Raw genomic sequence first — 17,675 nt, 5'->3', positions numbered from 1 at the left:
TTACCTACCTCGGAAGGATGGAAGGCTGAGTCAACCTTGAGCCGGTGATGAGATTTGAACCGCTGACCTACAGATCTACAGTCAGCTTCAGTGGCCTGGAGTACAGCACTCTACCAATTAATAATAAATAAATACAAATGTAGCGTGGTATGCCACCACTGTGTCTGCATATATTCAAAAGTGGTGTCAAGGAGCATCGGCTTGAGGGAGTTGTAAGATTTCCTCCAAATCTTGACCGGCTCCATAAAGAGGGGGGGGGGGAGGAATAAAAACCATGATGTAGACAACAATTAAGAGAGCAATGGCAATAGTAAATTCAAAATGGAAGCTCTCATCTGACAGTTGGCTTTTTAAAATGGTGGCTCTCCCTTGCTGGGGCAGGAATTGGCTCACTCCAAGCTGACAAGAGAGGCAACAGCAGTCGCAGCTCTGGCTGGAAATAGGGCACAGGCAGCTCTCTTTGAAGTGTGGCTCTTTAAATAGAACCAGCAACTTCGGAGATGCTGAGCAGGCAATAAAAGATCTTTGGGTGGTGGTGATTGTCCCAGTAGACCAGGGGAAGACCTGCAGACACATCTGAGGAGCCAGGAACCCGCCCCAATGGGGATCCCCTCAAAGGAGATACCTCAGAAAGTTGCCCTCTAAGGGCAGTATTTCCCAATCTTGGCCACTTGAAGATATCTGGACTTCAACTCCCAGAATTCCCCAGCCAGCATTCACTGGCTGGGGAATTCTGGGAGTTGAAGTCCAAATATCTTCAGGTGGCTAAGGTTGGGAAACACTGCTCTAGGGGATCCACTCTGGTGGAAGTGGTTGCTCCAGAGGCCGGAGTGATCCCGCTGACTCACCTGCAACTGTGGGCTAGCAGAGCAGCCAAAGTTGCTGAAATCCTCAATTATTTCTTTCACCTCTCTTCAAAAGAGATAGTAATGGCTGGCAAAGAACACCAGAAATTTGTTTATGTTTGATTTTAATCTGCTGGGGCTGAGTAAAAATACCTCTCCTTGGCTCAACTGAATCGTTAAATCTGGTGGACTCAGCCGAGCAGAGGGGGCATGACCAGGAAATTGTTACAACTCAGTCTCCTAGCAAACAGAAATCAATACCCACATGTGGATGCTCCTGCCAGAGCACTGGAGAGGTACACCTTCCTTCCCCTGTCCTTACCACTTTCTATAGAGGGATGATCAAGATCATCTTGCCATATTGCATTACAGCCTGGTTTGGAAGCATTACTGCTTCAGACAGGACGGCTGTGCAGAGTGGTGAGGATGGCAGAAAAGATTATTGGTAGTTCATTTCCTTCTATTCAGGAGACAGCACATATGTGATGCTTGAGAAAGGCCCTCAAGATTGTTTTGAACATTATTACACATCCTCTTCACAACCTGTTTTCCTTGTAACCTTCTGGGAGGAGGTTTTATGATATCAGAAGCAAAACATCCAGATTCATTCATAGTTTTGTTCCATATAGTATCAACCTTATGAATGAACTCTCAAGTTTCCTCTCCCCCCCCTCTCTCTCTGTGTGTGTGAGAGAGAGTGAGTGATTTTATTTTTACAAGCCTGCCCTATGTTTCATATGATAGTCCTCCAGGTACTTGAAGAGAACAATCATATCACCTTGCAATTTTCTCACCTTCAATGTAGCTTGCATATTTTTTCTTCCAGTGTCCCTACCATTTGGTTAAGAAACTGGAGCATGTGCAAAGGAGAGAAAGCAGAAAACAATGATTTTCTTTATTTGTTGAACTCTAATGTTCTAGGTCAGTGGTTCTCAACCTTGGGGTCAGGACCCCTTTTGTGGTTGAACAGCCATTTCACAGGGGTCGCCTAAGACCAGGGGAAAAGACAAATTTCTCATGTTATTTTTACAATCCAACCAATCAGGTGTTTACAGTGGGGGTGTCCCTCTGGCATTCCTGCCAATCAACTTAAAGCTCTGTTGGGAGAATTGGCGCTAGACTTATGGTTGGGGGTCACCACAACATGAGGAATTGTATTAAGGGGTCGTGGCATTAGAAAGGTTGAGAACCACTGTTCTAGGTGAAGTCTGAGTAACATAAAACAGACAGGAATGTTGATATGTACACTACTCTTTAACTGAAACCACTCCTTATCCTAGATCCTGAGATTACAGAATTCAAGTAGATGACACAACATTGCAAATTGTAGCACAAAACATTATTGAGAATCAGTCACGCTTGCAAAAGAGGAATAAAAATGCTGATCAGGTGCATTTTTAGGTATGAGTGACTAAAGGGGTTGGCAAGTAATAGCTGTCTAAATTTTTCAACATTATCTGGACAATCACACACTGCTCAACCCTTAAGCTAAGGAAACTGTTATGTCTATTTAATGTCCAACATGAAAGAAAATATATTAATGAGCAAATCATAGACAAACTGTCTGTCCCTAAACATCTGAATTAAATGGAACGATAGACCTAAGGATCTTGGAAGCTGAAAAAGAACTGAAAACCAAATGATAATTTATTATACAATTCTACACACTGACTTCTGGAGGAAGAAATAGGGGTCTAAAGACATCTCCACCAAAAGCAGAGTCAGTGACCATGGTAAAAAACAAAGAGCTGGAGAGCAGAACAGTTTTTTCAAAGCTCTCTGGCCAAAGAGATGATGGGAGATTGCTCACACATGCTCTGGACTGTTCCTCCTTGTAAAGAGACTGCAAAATAGCAGTCTGATGGGTTCAGAGTAGGGAATAGCCATCTTGCTCAAACTGTATAGAGCTTACTACTTTGAAAGGGTACATTTTGCTAATTCAGATGGTCTCTAAACTTGGCAACTTTAAGACTTGTGGATTTTAACTCCCAGAAATCCCCAGGCAGCATGTTTGGAGACCCGTGTGAATGTTTCTGTGGTTTGATTTCTATTTTCAATAGAAAAGTACTGTTCCCCTTAAGGTGAGATCAGACAGGGGTGGGATATAAATCCAATTAATCATCATCATCATCATCACCATCTACCTCCCCATGCACATTTTGCTCCCTTCTTTTTCATTTAAATTTAATGTTTCAATAGTTTTAATATCTTTATATAGTGTTTTTACTGAGTGCCTGCAAGCAACCCAGACTCATGTTTGGCAAGATGGACACCATGTAAGTTAAATAAATAAATGAATAAATAAATAAGAAGATGCATACAGTAGGTCAGGACTCAGTATTCTATTTTACTGCTGCTGCTGTTGTTTTAATCCATTTTTTATATGTTGGGACATACATCATTTACCTGTGATTAGATCAGCTATAAGTTTAATAAGTTGATTAGTAAATAAGCATTGCATGTTGATGGTAATAGAACCCCGAAAAGGAAATGGAACCCAAAAGGAAATGAATCTGCTATCTCACAGATTTAAATGTAAGTCAATAAAATACCTTCCCATCCTCAAAACAGGAGGCTCCAAAAACTGTCATATGTTTTATGAAGCTTCTTCAAATATTAATTTCTATTAGCACAAACGACTATACAATTTGTCAGAAAAGAAGGCAATGAAAATAGAATTACTAAGTTACATTTTTAAAATATGGTGGCAGAATAATATTATGGTGTCTAAAATTCTACTCAGATGTATGTAAGGAGTCTGTTTTATTCATAAATTATAAGTTAATATTCTATAGTAGTGCGTTCATGCAGTCCTCACAGAATATATTTTAAAGCTTCAAAGGACCTTTAAAAAGAAATATTATGTATGAGAGAGCTAGGAAAGATGCATTTTTATCATGATGAGTACAATCATCAAGCAGCACATTAATCACAAAGCTTTCAAAGGACTTTTGTTTTTGCTCAGTTACATGCTAGCAATAGCTGACCTTGGGAAGTTGTCTGCTTTGTATCAAGTCAGAAAGCCAGCTTAGTGTAGTGAGTAAAGACACCAGGCTAAAAACTAGGAGACCTTAAATTCTAATCCTACCTTATGCATGAAGCCAGCTGGGTAACTTTGGGCCAGTCACTCTCATTAAGACAAGAAAATTAAGGAGCTTGTTCAGGCAGTTGCCAGCAGTCAAGATTGACTTAAAGGCACATACATTCACACAGAAGATGAGTAACAAGAAAATTAAAGTGCTAGTAAAACAAACCGAAGTAAATCACAAGAATTGAATCAGTGTTCACTGATCACTCAATATCAGCCATGAGTCAAATTGTTAAGCCGTTAACTTTGTGCTTTTAACCATCCTTGAGAAACAAGATAATACTTGAAATTACGCAGGAACGAAAACAGCACCTGGCTTTTCAGTATGAGGTTTAACTTGTAAATGCATTGTGGAATGTTTGCTTGGTTTTTACCATCCTATCCTATCATATCCCCCTTTTGTTCAACCACTCAATTGTGTTTTATTAGGAATCCCATAATAAAAGTTCCCTTTCTGCAGAAAAAAATTAAAAATGGGTAAAAAGAAAGTGAATGTGCTGTGTGACATGTTGGCTGTACAGGTAGTCCTTGACTTACAACAGTTCACTTAATGACCATTCAAAATTACAACGGCATTGGAAAAAGTGACTTATGAATGTTTTTGACAGTTACACCCTTTGCAGTATCCCCATGATCATGTGATCAAAATTCCGATGCTGGGCAACTGATTAATGACCGTTTTTTCAGTGTCCCATTTTGGGCTCAATTATGATTGTAAGTCAAGGACTACTTATAATTGTCTGTAAGAAAATCCAACATCCTGTGCTAAATGTGAAAAATTGAAGATCCTTCTCCTTCAAATAAAGATCAGAATATTGTGATTCACTTGATTTGCATTAAAAATAAAATGGTTAAAACCAACTGAAGACGTTGCATTTCATTTCATCTTATCTTTAAGACTTTATAGAACAATATCTTCTATAAATGCATAGTCGCTTTTCCTTTACACACGATTTGAGAAATAAGCTGGAGAGTAGTGTTGTGAAATCAAACTACCTTCATGCTTCTCCAAATTATGTTATTGGCCAAGCCATCTGATCAAAATCCTCATTTCATTGTGGATAGCAAATTGGGATACGTATACATTTAATAAATAAATAAATTTCCTATATCCTATCTTGTTTCTCTATCAATGAATAACTGAAGGAAACTGTACTTCTCTGGCTTTGGCTTAGTGCCATCAGTTCTATATTTGTGATTTATACCATGATGATATACCATGGACAGATAGAGAGAGAGAGAGAGAGAGAGAGAGGAAGAGAGAGAGAGAGAGATTTTTGAAACCTCAATAAAAATACATATTTGATTACAATTTTTTTAAACTCTGATACATTAGAAGAATTCTTCAATTCTTCAGATTGCTGCAAACCTTCTCCCTTTTTCTCTAGGAAGCAGAAAGCTTCTACATCTTCAGTTGAATTACTGGAGCTCTGGTATTTCCACAGAGTAGGAAGTGGTTTTTTAGAGCCAAACTGTTAAAGTATTAAAACAAATAAGAAGCTAATCTGTTTGCAATTTGCAAACAATTTACAAGAGCCAAGCCAAAGCATACTGTATTACTGTATTACATGGTATGATTACTACTTCATCTTGACAGGAGATGATCCACTTTACTAGAAAGTTAGACAGTATGTCACAGAAGCTAAAAATCAGCAATGGCGTTCTTGACCACCACTACCACCTGATCATCCAGAAACAATGCTAGACTGAAGAATCCCATGAAATGGCCCAGAAATGCAAGACCGTCTACTGCCATTTTATCTAACACCTTATGCTCTATGTTGGAAGACACTGAGGTTGTTGCAAACACTCCTGCTTTCAAAACCTCTTATCCTAAGCAACATGTTCCCTACCTGAGTGGAAAGGTAGATATAATATTCCCTAAGCAAAGTATTTTGTATTGTTAAACAAGATGTGTCATTACTCTTAAAGCGATTATTTTTTCAGAGAAATTGTGAATAATTTCTAGTTTCTCCTAACTCTTTCTTTATGGGAACTTAACTGGCCCATAAAATGGACCCACAAAAAGAAAAGAAAAGAGGAAATCCTAAGTCTTCTGAAAATGAACAAATACATATATGTATGTAAATAAAAAGAGATCATAGTAAAGGCAAGCTACAGTATTTATCAAAAATAAAAAAGAACACCTCCTTTAGAAAATTGATTTTTGCAACTTAGAAGCATAACATTTTAAAGTATAACTTAGCATTAGCACATGACTTTATATAGTCTTTCAGGATGTTTATTCATTCTGTGTCAGAGAGCCAAGTTATATTTAAAAAAGAAAACTGTAATTCAAAATTTCAACGGAATTATTCCATCTGTAGGCTTTGAAATTTTGGAAAGATGAACTTTCCAAAACTGTACACAAAATTAATTTACTTTCAAAGAAAACCTTAAGAACTCCACTTTATAAAACTCTAGTTATATAATAAACTACATAAAGAATTATGAAATTCAGAAATTAAAAAAAGAAAGGAAGAGAGGTAGTTATTTCAGCATGGGAGAAATGAGTGGGAAGTCACTTTAGAAGTATTGGGCAGAATATAATATGTAGTTTGAGAAAAGAGTTTTGTGGGTTTGAGAGAAATTTATTTGGAGGTGTTATTTCTATTTGGAAGAAATACATTTATAAGAATTTTTTAAAAACCCCAATAATTTTAGAATACCGGTAATTTATTTAAAACTGATAAAAATAGACTTGTGTCTTCATGGCAAGAAAAAATAGGCTTAAAAATTTATTTCTAGCTTCAGTGATACGTCTTTCTTTTTTAAAAAATGGGATTTTGTTGCAATTATAAATATTTTGTTTGCTTGTGATTGGTATTGTGTATCAGTGCTTCCATGCCTAAAAATCCATATGTACCCTCAGACCACTAAAACAAGGAAGATCTATGATTTAGATCCATTAAAATTGTTCAAATCTAAACACTCTAAAACAAGAAAAACAAATTATTCAATGTTAAGGTGAAGCATAGATGTCTCTAATCTATGAGCCTAGAGGTACAAGCACTTCATGGGAACTATGACATGTGACCAGTTTAATTAAAATATTTGAATATATCATGCACTACTTAAATTAAAAAATATACAGCATCCTAGCAACAGTAGGACAATTCTTCCTAACACAGCACTAGATTAGCATTCCCATTAACTCTCCCAAATCAGCTCTGTTGTGCTTTTGAAATTTTTAAGAGTGGGAATGGAACATATTATAATGAGGCCTTATTTTTCCTTTCCTGCCTTATTTCAATAATTTTCTACTAAAAATCACTACCATTTTAAGCAAATTTCATTGTGTGAATGATTTAGAGATGTTGGGAGTTGCCTTTAATCTGTGTTCCCAGGTTGGTCATTCCTCTCTAATACAAAGAACAATTTTAAAAGGATTTTTTTTTGTCAGAATTGCAACCATAGAATTAAAAACTCTCAGAATTTAATGTCACATGTTTGTAATATGGGGCCCAAGGGTTACAAATCTTTAACCATTCAGGTGATGACCAAAAGCAAAATAAATTAAATTTAGATTACATTTGGATTAAATTTAGTTTAATTCTAAATTAGTACCTAAGAGATTTTTCAATTGTTCAGTTCAATAGAAATCCATGTAACCACACAGCTAATTTACTTGCTTGTTTTATGCACAAATGGGATGCAACATAAAGATTTCATTTGTAAACACATGGAAAAGTAATACTGCTGATTTTATTTTTCCAGATGTTCTGACTTTTCTAACACCTGATGACGGAGTGGACTATGACATATTAAAAAAGCACTTGAGCATGAACAAGCTAGACTTCTAGCAAAGGCCCCGAGTCTTCGGAGAGGGGCGGCATACAAATCCAAATAATAAATAATAAATAAATAAAAGGGAAGAGTGTCATATTACATAGTAATGAAACTATGGTCTACAGGGTGCGTTCCAAAAGTAAAGCAGTTATTTTTTAAAAAAGTAATTTATTGAACAGATTTGCACAAACACTTAAAATTCTTCAAAGTACTGTCCTTGGGCCTCTACACATTTTTCCAGCAACTCTGCCATGACTGGTACGCGCCCTGGAAGGCGTCTTCAGGGACCTCTCGCAAGGTCTTCATCATGACTGATTGGATCTCTTCTATGGATGAAAAACAGGTTCTTTTCAGGGCTGGGAACAAAAAGAAGTCTACTGGGGCAACGTCAGAGCGGGTGGGGTAGCGTTGGCACCTGGTGTTTGGCCAGGAACTCACGGACTCGTAGTGCGTTGTGGCAAAGCGCATTTTTCGTTCATAGAAGAGATCCAATCACCTGTAACGAAGACCTTACGAGATGTCCCCGAAGACGCCTTCCAGGGTCCATACTGATCATGGCAGAGCCATTGGAAAAAATGTGTAGAGGCCCAAGGACAGTACTTTGAAGAATTTTAAGTGTTTGTACAAATCTGTTCAATAAATTACTTTAAAAAAAAATAATTGCATTACTTTTGGAACGCACCCTGTATAACCATGTTCTGGTTATTTAAAATGAGGGAAAGAGGCTTTAGAGCAAGGTTCTCAAGGTATTGACCCCCCCCAAGGGTCAGTGGGACTTTCCAAGGGGTTATTATGGTTCGTTGCAGTCAGCTCAGATGTTCAAACTGCATTTGGCATTTTTGTCCACCTCTTGAGCCCTTCTTAAGGACAGTGACAGTGTTATAGGTATTGTTGCAAGATGTGAGCTATTCTGAGTAAAGCTGCCTTTTGCAATTGACTGATGATGAATTTGTCAATGCCAATTATGTTCCAGTGGTGCTCAGTTGTTTTAGTTTCTGGTTTTTACAATTGCAGGGAGCTCCCTGTATTGCTGCTGAAGTAGGGACTGCTTGACCGAATTACCAGCAGGACTGCCCATTCACCCTTATTTCAAGCCATTTCTTTGAGCAGCAGGAGTCTTTGTCCAGGGATCCTTCGAAGCTCCGTTTCAGTGGTGGGAAGTCAGCTGTGACTTGGAGCTTCCCAATCATGTGTCCCAGAGGTTCAGTCTCCCAGTGGTGGACCTGTTCATACATCCTTCCAACATGCATCTGCCCAGGTTCTTCATCAGGTTCCAGGCTCTGGGGTCAGAGGGGGCCAATGCCCTACATTGCCCATGGCTACTAGGGCTGTTGTATGCCTTCCTTCCTGTTCCTCTCATCTCATGAGTGATCAGGAAACTACTGGTGGAAAAGACAGATATTCTCCTGATCCCACTCCATTGGCCCCATCAAGCTTGGTTTGTGGACTTGTCAGTTTCCCATCCCTGGAGGATTCCCAACCACAAGGTATCTCTCAGCTCAGATCTGGAACCCCATTGGTAGTTGAAAGGGAGATCCTGAGGAGGGACCACTATTCTGGTGAGGTCAACAATACCACCCAGGCCTCTAGATGGGAATCAACCAATCATCTCTACAATGCTACCTGGTTGGCATTTTCTCATTTCTGTGGCCCTCGTCATGTCATTCCATTCTGCAGGTCCGAATTGCTGTTTGTGTTGTTTCAACTGACATTGATGAAGAAGAAAGTTTCACCCTCCACAGTGGGCCACTGGCTGAGGACGTCTATCGCAAAGGCTGCTACACCATTGCTTGCCTGCATCATGGCACATTTGACTAGAAGTGTGGCTACTACAGTGGCATGGGCCACACAGGCATCCATTGAGGACATTTGTAGGGCAGCGACCTGGACAATTCTATAATGTCTTTCATTAGGCATTAATGACTGGACTCACTTGCTTTGGTGGAGGCTTGGCAGGAGAGTTCTACAAAGGGTTCATTCCACTTCGGAGACTCTGGATCAGCCTTCTTCCTGCCCTTGAGACTTAAACTTGGGTATATCCCATACTTGGACTCTCCAAGCATTGTCTTACCTGAACATTCCTTCTACGTGCACTGCAGGAGAGTTCAAACCCACCTGAGGCCTGTCCTATCCCAGCTTTTGGACTTCATTTTGTCTACCTGCACGTCTACACCTTGGCCTCAGTGGAGTTGAAGAAGAGACATGGCTGGATATTTCTTACTCAGTCCCTGACAAGCAGATAAGGAGTTAACCCATGCTTGGACTCTCATGCAGCGCACCTAGAAGGAACATTCAGGTAAGACAACATTCATTCTTGTTGGGCTTGATCTTCATATCACTGACAAGTATGCTTTTTATCAGGATAGAACTCCACTTGTGCATTTTTTAAAAAATATATTGTTCTTATTTTATGTCAAATATCTCCAACTTATTTTAGAATCAGTATGTCAATACTGTCATAGCAACAAATGGCATACAAATAGTATAATGTTTTCAATTTTTCCTTAAGTGTAGTCTCAACACAACTACCCAATGGAACACATATCTCCTAAAATCCAGATGTGAACCATGTATTTCATTACAAATAATAACCTATTCTATGAGGATGTTTTAAATTTTTAAATAAAATAAGTAATGAACATATAAAATATTAATTAATTAATATTAGTTGTTTGGTATTGGATTGTTACATGCTGTTTTTTGTCACTGTTGTTAGCCGCCCCGAGTCTGCGGAGAGGGGCGGCATACAAATCCAATTAAAAAATAGATAAACTTTATAAATGTGAATTATAAATATCAGAGAATTATCAAGTCCTCAAAATTCTGCAAGAAAGTAAGAATGAAGAATATAGAATAAAATCACTGAAAAGGGTTAGCAATTATACAGCATTGTCCTTATTCTATTAATTTGGTTATTTCACTCATTTATAAACTCTCTGACAATAAAAGATATGAAAAAGCACAAATTTTATTTATATGGCATTCACTAACTTAGAACTCCAAAGAGCTATAAATCAGAATATATGACAATTGGTTGGGTCTTCTAATACCAGACTCACCAAAATGTCTGAAAGCTAATCAATTAAATTTTTAAATCAATTCATCTACACAGTTAAAATGATATATGATAATGCCATATCAAATTATTTTTACCATTCTCTGTTGTAATGTCTGGCATATATTGAGCAAGCTTCTGAGCTGTGTCACATCTGTCCTTTGCTAACAATTATTTAAAATAATTGCACTGAGGCAACTGTTCTTTTAAATTATATGGCACTAAATAATATTAATGATTCAAACAAGAGTTTCATGTGAGGAAAAAAAGGTATTCATAAAGTTCCATTTATTTTCCATTAAAATCTATGTACCATATGCAAATAAATCCCTGTAAATTCAATTTTCTTAACTGAAAAAAATGGAGATATCTTGGCAGGTAAATTAAAATAAATTCATGTATATAAAATAATATAGAAAGAAACATGTCCCCCAACTTTTAAAGTATTACATTTGGGGCAAATGGGGGAAGCAACATGGCTAAAACCTGGCTCACCTAAAAAACATGAATCATTTCAAAAATGCAACATAATTTTCTTGGGCGTACAAATTATACAGTGTAAACTGGGGACCTACAAAGTAGAGGCAACTTGCTGGGCACCCCTGAGCAAAGCAGAATCATTTTTATATACCTTTGGCCTACTACATTGCAAATGCAAGACCAAAAAATGATAGACAAGGTCTAGATTACAGCATACTGTTGGAATGCTTTGGTAAACTCATCTTCTTGTTATTTACCCCTTCCAACTAGGTCAACATGTCAACTATATTGAAGGTCTTCTTCGAAAATGATGGATTAAAATAATCATCATTGCCTTTGAGATAGGCTCAGTGAATATAAACTGTTAATTAGATCTTAAGTTTAACAACTGTTGTCAAGCTCTAGCTATTTCCTCCATACTGTGGACTTTATCTAGTTTATACACCAACAGCTGTAATTAGATACACAGTGAAAAAAAGATTAGATCTTTCTTCCTTATTTCAACCACATTCCCAGTTCCATAGTTTATTTATTTATTTATTTATTTATTATTTATTTATTTGATTTTTATGCCGCCCTTCTCCTTAGACTCAGGGCGGCTTACAACAAGTTAGCAATAGCACTTTTTAACAGAGCCAGCCTATTGCCCCCACAATCCAGGTCCTCATTTTACCCACCTCGGAAGGATGGAAGGCTGAGTCAACCTTGAGCCGGTGATGAGATTTGAACTGCTGACCTGCAGATCTACAGTCAGCTTCAGTGGCCTGCAGTACAGCACTCTACCTGCTGCGCCCCCCCCCCCCGGCTTTTTGAAAAAGAAAACGTATGTTTGACTACAAATATTTTTACTTTATCTCTATTTTTCCTATTACTTCTTTAATTTTCCCTTTCCAAGAAAGTTGTTTACATTCCCGGAATTTTTGGAGACACTTTTAAGCCGCTTGAAAGATTATGAGACAATTGAATAGACTAAGAAAAATAATTATTTTTAATTTTGATAAAATTTGGTTGAATAATAGATACTGATTTGAGTCAAAATCAAAGTTATATATTCATGATCGATATATATTTATTTTTTTTAATAGAAAGAAGAAATGAATTTACCTTCCTTGCTTCTTTGATCATCCTCCTAATGGTTTCTTTTATTGTAAAGGGTTGTATTCGTGGTGGGTGGAAAAGAAGTTCAATATTTGTAACACCAGAAATTCCAGGCATTACATAAGGCCAACCTAAGTCAAGATTAGGTGCTTCCACATCTGATTCCATGGGCCAATATGTTCCTGAGGAAGAGGTATCATCAACACCATTGTCAGTAGCATAAACCATGTTTGGGGGGATTTTCTGAACAGTGTTTAATATATAATTAATCTCATCTTCTGCCAGAAACTCAGAACATCTTTCCTTAGCGAGAAATTCTTGGTATGCTTCTGAACCACTTTCAATTAACACATCAATGGCAAGTCTGTAACATTCTTTGTAGTGCGGCTCAAGGTAGTTGTCAGATCTGCATTCATCATGTAAAGATGACAGCAAAGATGAGGTTTCCATTTTCAGAGTTATTTTGGATCAAAGGCTTCTTAAACCTCCATGCATACACTATGGAACAGATCTAAAGGAAAAAAAGGAATTCAGAATGGTTAAAATTTGTGTAAACAAAGATAGATAGATAGATAGATTTTTATTGGCCAAGTGTGATTGGACACACAAGGAATTTGTCTTGGTGCATATGCTCTCAGCGTACATAAAATAAAATATACATTTGTCAAGAATTATGTGGTACGACACTTAATGATTGTCATAGGGGTCAAATAAGCAATGAAGAAGCAATATTAATAAAAATCTTAGGATATAAGGAACAAGTTACAGTCATACAGTCAACATGGGAAGAAATGGGTGATAGGAATGATGAGGAAAAAAAGTAGAATAGAAGTGCAGATTTAGTAGAAAGTCTGACAGTGTTGAGGAAATTATTTGTTTAGTAGAGTGATGGCGTTCGGAAAAAAACTGTTCTTGTGTCTAGTTGTCTTGCTGTGCAGTGCTCTGTAGCGACGTTTTGAGGGTAGGAATTGAAACAATTTGTGTCCAGGATGTGAGGGGTCAGTAAATATTTTCCCCACCCTCTTTTTGACTCGTGCAGTATACAGGTCCTCAATGGAAGGCAGGTTGGCAGCAATTGTAAAGCATATTCAATATTATTCAAATTAGAATGAATATTTCATGTGGGTTAGGATTGATCACTTTTTAACAAATAAGAAGATATTTTATTAAGCGTATTTTAAAGTGATTAGAAATTAAACGAGCTTGGCAAATACTATGACATACAAAAGGTTTTCAGTACAGTGACTAATCATATATTATGCAATAGCCTATTTGTGCTTCTCAATATTTTTCAACATATGCATTTGGTAGTTGACAGTAAGCTCAGCAATCTGAATATCTATTTTTAAAACTTATTTATTGATATTCTGCCTTTATTATTCTTGTAATTAATTAAATGTGGCAAATGCTTAATATTCCTAATGCTTTAATCACTAGATCAACTGGCTGTTATACCAGACAAAGTATGCAGTCTCTCAATGGAGGTTCACAATGTATGTATTTATTTCTAGCTACTCAACCTAGGTACCAGTCTTCTTAGATTAAGTCGGAGGAGCACAAAGGCTAGCAATGGCTACACAACCAGGTGTCAACACTTTAAGGTAGACTTGATGAGAAGCATAATTCATGAATACTATTGCTAATGTTAGTGCAAGTTTTTAGTGACAGAATTTTGCAAGCTTATCTCCTACCATATACTTTCCAGAAAACTAGGGAAGGCCCTTCTGAGATGTTCTCCATACTTCTGTGGGCTAAGATATTTTTGTATGTCTAGGCTGCAGCTTTTTATCCTGTGTCCCAAGGTCATTCTCATAGCTCATTACAACAGAATCATAAAGTCATAGGCCATAAAAAGATGTGTTTAGCTTTGACCAAGCACCTAATAATTTACAATGAATTATGGCTTACCTAAAGTATGTCACAGAAATGAATACACCCTGTCACATTTTATAAATATGTAAGTGTATCTTTTCATGTGAAGAAATGATACTTGGCTACAATGTAAAGAACAGTGGTACCTCGAGATACGAGTTTAATTCGTTCCGGACCTGGGCTCTTAAGTCGAGCAGCTCTTATCTCGAACGACTTTTCCCCATAGGAATTAATGTAAATAATTTTAATTGGTTCCAGCCCTCAAAAAACTCACAAAGTTAGTCTAAATTATGCAGAAAGACATGTTTTTAATGAAGAAATGTACATGTACATATAAATGAATAATGAAGTTTCTTTCACTTAACTTGTAAACTTTCTTAAACTTTTAAATTTACATATGTTCAACTTCTCTGCCACCCAATCCTGTAGGACAGAGGTCCCCAACCCTTTTTGCACCAGGGACCGGCTTTAAGCGATCAAGAGAGGAATGGGTGAATGAATGGACGGAGGGTGGGAAGGAAGGAAGGAAAGAAAGAGGGAAGGGACAGGAACAGAGGAAGGAAGCAAGGAAACTTATGAAAGGGGAGAGTAAGAGAGGAATGAGTGGAGGGAGGGAGGGAGGGAAGAAGGTGGGAAGGAGAAAGAAAAGAAGAAATAGAGGAAGGGAAGGTAAAAGAGAGAAAGAAAAAGAGCAAGAAAGAAAGAAAGAAAGAAAGAAAGAAAGGGGGAAGGGACAGGAACAGAGGAAGGAAGCAAGGAAACTTATGAAAGGGGAGAGTAAGAGAGGAATGAGTGAAGGGAGGGAGGGAGGGAAGAAGGTGGGAAGGAGAAAGAAAAGAAGAAATAGAGGAAGGGAAGGTAAAAGAGAGAAAGAAAAAGAGCAAGAAAGAAAGCTGCAAGCACCCCCCCGAGCCCCCCAGGCCGGCTGCAACCTTTTAAAACACGCGCGCCGCTTCGCAGCTGTCTCCTGAAGCCGAACGCGGAAGTTAGCGTTTGGCTTCAGGAGACAGCTCCTTGGCGCTTGTATCTCGAATTTGGGCTTGTAAGTAGAACAAAAATATCTCTCCCCTCCCAGCTCTTATCTCGAGTTGCTCTTAAGTAGAGCAGCTCTTATGTCTCACTGTAGTGAGTATACATCTTGTATAACAGTGCAAATGTGCTGTCCCCTCAAAATAATGCAATACACAGCCACTCATGTCTAAACTGCTGGCAACAAAAGTGAGTACACACAATGTCCAAATCGGGCCCAAAGTGTCAGTATTTTAGGTGGCCACTATTATTTTCCAGCACTGCTTTATCCCTCTTGGGCATAGAATTCACCAGAGGTTCATTGGAGTCCTCTTCCACTACGCCATGATGATATCATGGAGCCGGTGGATGTTAGAGACCTTACATTTCAGGATGCCCTTCAGATGGTCAGTAGAGTTTAGGTCTTGAGACATGCTAGGCCAGTCCATCACCTTAACCCTTAGCTTCTTTAGCGAGGCAGTAGTAATTTTGGAGGTGTGTTTGTGGTAGTTATCATGCTGGAATACTGCCCTGTGGCCCACTCTCTGAAGGGAGAGGGTCATTCTCTGCTTCAGTATATCACAGTACATGTTGGCATTCATGGTTCCCTCAATGAACTGTAGCTCCCCAGTGCTAGCAGCACTCATGCAGCCCCAGACCATGACATTCCCATCACCATACTTGACTGTAAACAAGACACACTTGTTTTTGTACTCCTCACCTGGTTGCTGTCACACACACTTGACATCATCTGAATCAAATAAGATTATCTTGGTCTCATCAGACTAGAGTTCCAAAAATTTGCTCTCTTGTACATCATTTTAGAAGAGGCTTCCTTCTGGGATGATAGCACTGCAGATGAATTTGATGCAATGTGTGGCATATGGTTTGAGCACGGACAGGCTGACCCACACCACCTCTTTACCCTCTGCAGCAATGCTGTAGTACTCATACATCTAGTTCCCAAAGCCAACCTCTGGATATGATGCTGAGCACGGGCACTCAACTTCTTTGGTTGACCATAGTGAGGCCTGTTCTGAGTGGAACCTGTCTTGTTAAACCGCTGTATGGTCTTGCTCACTGTGCTGCAGGTCAGTTTCAGGGTCTTATCAATCTCCTTATAGCCTAGGCCAGTGATGGCGAACCTTTTTTCCCTCGGGTGCCAAAAGTGCGTGCACACACACATTATCGAACCTGCCTGAGTGCCCACACCCATAATTCAATGCCTGGGAAGGGTGAAAATTGCATCCCCTGCCCCCCTGAAGGCCCTCTGGAGGCCGGAAACAGCCTGTTTCCCAACTTCTGGTGGGCCCAGTAGGCCCATTTTTTACCCTGCACAGGATTTCCTGGAGCCTGTGGAGGGCAAAAACATCCTCCCCATCCCGCCAGAGGCCCTCCGGAAGCTGAAGATGCTCTCCCAGAGCTTCCATGTGAACCGAAAATCAGCTGGCTGGTGCACACATGCGTGCTGGAGCTGAGCTAGGGCAACAGCTCATGTGCCGGCAAATATGGCTCCACGTGCCACCTGTGACACCCATGCCTTAGGTTCACCATCACTGGCCTAAGCCATCATTATGTAGAGCAACAAATCATTTTTTCAGATCCTCAGAATTCATTGCCATGATGTGCCCTGTTGAACTTCCAGTGACCAGTATGAGACAGTGAGAGCAATAACACCAAAGTTAACAAACCTTCTCCCCCTTCACACATTAGTGAGTTTGTATCACTACTGAGTCAAATGACACTAGGAAGGGGAAACGGCTACTTGGACCCCATTTGGATATTATCACTTAGGGGTGTACTCACTTTTGTTGCCAGCAGTTTAGACATTAGTGGCTGTGTGTTGCGTTGTTTTGAGGGGAAAACACATTTACAGTGTTATGCAAGCTGTATATTCACTACATAAATTATAGCCAAGTGTCATTTCTTCAGTGTTGTCACATGAAAAGATATACTTAAATATTTACAAAATGTGACAAGGTGTACTCACTTCTGTGATATATTGCAAGTATACATTCCCAAACAACTGTTTAAGAAATAATGATTACGGTAAGTTAACTATGGCTTTGCACTATGTCTGATTTCAATCAGTAGTCAGTAGCAGTAGTAGCACGGTGATTAGATGCAGATGAGCTCTGAGTCAGGTCAACTTTAAATAATGAAGCAATGATTACCAAACAATCTGCACTAAATATTTCTAAGTGACTTTGAATCATGTCTTTCATTTCAAAAACAGACCTCCATGTAGGACAGGGAAAAAGAATTTAACTGATTGGTTATTAATAGAACAGAAAAATTTCAAGCTCCTGTTTTAGATAGCCTGTTTGTTTTGGTGACATAATCCAAAGTCATTTTTTTTCAAAGGGATCGTCAATGATTTACTGAAGTTCAGAAGATTTTGAAGATGTAGCATATATTCTGAGAATTTACTTTTGCTATT

The 17,675-nt window shown here is 38.5% G+C and overlaps 1 protein-coding gene across 1 annotated transcript in view; it reads right to left on the bottom strand.

Annotated features, from left to right (window-relative positions):
* FAM83B (family with sequence similarity 83 member B) overlaps positions 1-17,675 on the bottom strand; it is a 47,618-nt gene that overhangs the window by 15,016 nt on the left and 14,927 nt on the right. The window contains exon 2 of the mRNA XM_070733009.1: positions 12,362-12,866. Coding sequence (XP_070589110.1) covers positions 12,362-12,805 — 444 coding nt within the window. The 5' untranslated portion in view covers positions 12,806-12,866. The remainder of the gene's footprint in view (positions 1-12,361; positions 12,867-17,675) is intronic.

This window comes from Erythrolamprus reginae, chromosome 1, assembly GCF_031021105.1.
Source record: "Erythrolamprus reginae isolate rEryReg1 chromosome 1, rEryReg1.hap1, whole genome shotgun sequence".
Taxonomy (NCBI): Eukaryota; Metazoa; Chordata; class Lepidosauria; order Squamata; family Dipsadidae; genus Erythrolamprus; species Erythrolamprus reginae.
Note: the sequence above shows the minus strand (reverse complement) of the source record. Positions and strands in the feature narration are given on the sequence as shown.